Below are 2,015 nucleotides of genomic sequence, written 5' to 3' on the forward strand. Positions count from 1 at the left end.
AACAAGAAGGATCACAAAATGGCAACTACTGCTCTCCAAGTTCGACATCACATATGTTACTCAGAAAGTAATCAAGGGCTAAGCACTGGCCGACCACTTATTAGCACACTCCCTGCCTGACTACCAACCGCTGAAGACCTTCTTTCCTGATGAGGACATCCTCCTAATCGAGGAGGAAGAAAAAAGAAAGGCAGGAGAGTGGACACTCTTCTTTGACGGGACTGCAAATTCAAAAGGAAGCAGAGTAGGCGCCATACTCTACTCTTTTGATGACGTCCCAGTTCTCATATCCAGGCGACTGGCATTCCAATGTACTAACAACGTGGCTGAATATGAAGCATGTATCGCTGGTCTAAGAGAAGCTATAACCCTCAACGTGAAGAAGTAATGAGTCTTTGGAGACTCGCAACTCATCATCAATCAGATAAATGGTGACTGGAAGACCAAGGATGAAAAGCTGATCTCGTATCATGTCTACTTAGAGAATCTAACTGAGGAATTCAAAAAGATCATATTCTCCTATATGCCTCTAGCCAGGAACTAGTTCGTAGACGCTCTGGCTACCCTCGCCTCAATGCTGGAAATTCCAAAAGGAGTTGCTGAATGGGAACTCACTGTCGAACTTCAGAAGGAGCCCGCATTTTGCTTACAAATCGACGAAGCTGAAACTCCCTCGAATGATCAGCCATGGTACACAGACATCAAGGAATACCTCGAACATCAGAAGTACCCAGAAGGAGTAACACCAACTGATCGTCGCACTATCCAACAACTAGTGGCATGGTTGGTGATCATCGGGGGCATCCTCTACAAGCGATCCTTCAACCAAGTCCTTCTCCGCTGTGTGAATGAGACGAAAGCAACACAAATAATGTCAGAAATCCACAAAGGACTATATGGCCCACACATGAATGGGCATATGATGGCAAAGAAAATCTTACGACTCGACTACTATTGGCTTACGATGGAGATAGATTGCTGTGAACATGTTAGGAAATGCTTTAAGTGTCAGGAGCATGTAAATCAGATCCATGCGCCTGCTTCCAAACTCTACAACTTGATGGTACCATGACCCTTCTCTGTATGGGGATTTAACATCATCGGCAAAGTCAATCCCAAAGCTTCAAACGGGCATAAATACATCCTGGTGGTGGTAGATTACTTCACCAAGTAGATAGAGGCAACATCATACACCACCATCACATCATCTCATGTGGTCAAGTTTATGAAGAACAATATCATCAGCCGATATGGGGTCCCTCAGGCCATTATCACAGACAATGGAACTCCATTCGTCAATAAAAGGATGGGCGATTTCCTTGACAAGTTCAAATTTCAACGTCATCAGCAAGTCTTTACCGTCCTCAAATGAATGGTGGGGTTGAAGCTGCAAACAAAACTATCATTCGCATACTGGAGAAATTGGTGAAGACATATCGCGACTGGTCGGAGATGCTCCCTTACGCACTCTGGGCTTATTGGACATCTATACGGTCTGCTACAGGTGCAACTCTATACGAGCTCGTATACGGAATGGAAGCGGTACTACCGGTCAAAATCAAAATCCCATCACTTCAGATATTACTGGAAAGCCAAGTCAAGGAAGGCGAGTGGCAACAAGCAAGATACGATCAACTGCATCTAACAGATGAAAAGCGCATGCGGGCACTAAGCCATTCCCAATGTTATCAAAGAAGGATTGCTCGGGCCTACAACAAGAGGGTCTGAAAGAGAAGTTTCAAAGTTGGCGACATGGTCATGAAACGTATCTTACCGCCATACTTTCTAGACCCCAGAAGAAAGTTCAAACCATCATTGGATGGACTGCTGATCATTCGAGAAGTACTCCCAGGAGGTGCTCTTTGGCTCACCAATCTGAAAGGAGAAGATCTTCCCGAGCCCATCAACGCCAATAACGTGAAAATCTATCACGAGTAACCATACTCCCAGGAGGTGCTGTATCAATTACTTTCTCACCAAAAAAAATATATCCGCCACCTCTCCCATCAGAAATA

General features: G+C 44.8%; 1 protein-coding gene across 1 annotated transcript; it reads left to right on the forward strand.

Annotated features, from left to right (window-relative positions):
* Window positions 1–574: 574 nt before the first annotated feature.
* On the forward strand, window positions 575–1,645 carry LOC131246386 (uncharacterized). Its single transcript, XM_058246471.1, has 2 exons — window positions 575–1,063; window positions 1,505–1,645. The coding sequence occupies exons 1-2, from the start codon at window positions 575–577 to the stop codon at window positions 1,643–1,645; spliced, it is 630 nt and encodes a 209-aa protein (XP_058102454.1).
* Window positions 1,646–2,015: the final 370 nt, after the last annotated feature.

The sequence above is a fragment of the Magnolia sinica genome, chromosome 1 (assembly GCF_029962835.1).
Source record: "Magnolia sinica isolate HGM2019 chromosome 1, MsV1, whole genome shotgun sequence".
NCBI lineage: Eukaryota > Viridiplantae > Streptophyta > Magnoliopsida > Magnoliales > Magnoliaceae > Magnolia > Magnolia sinica.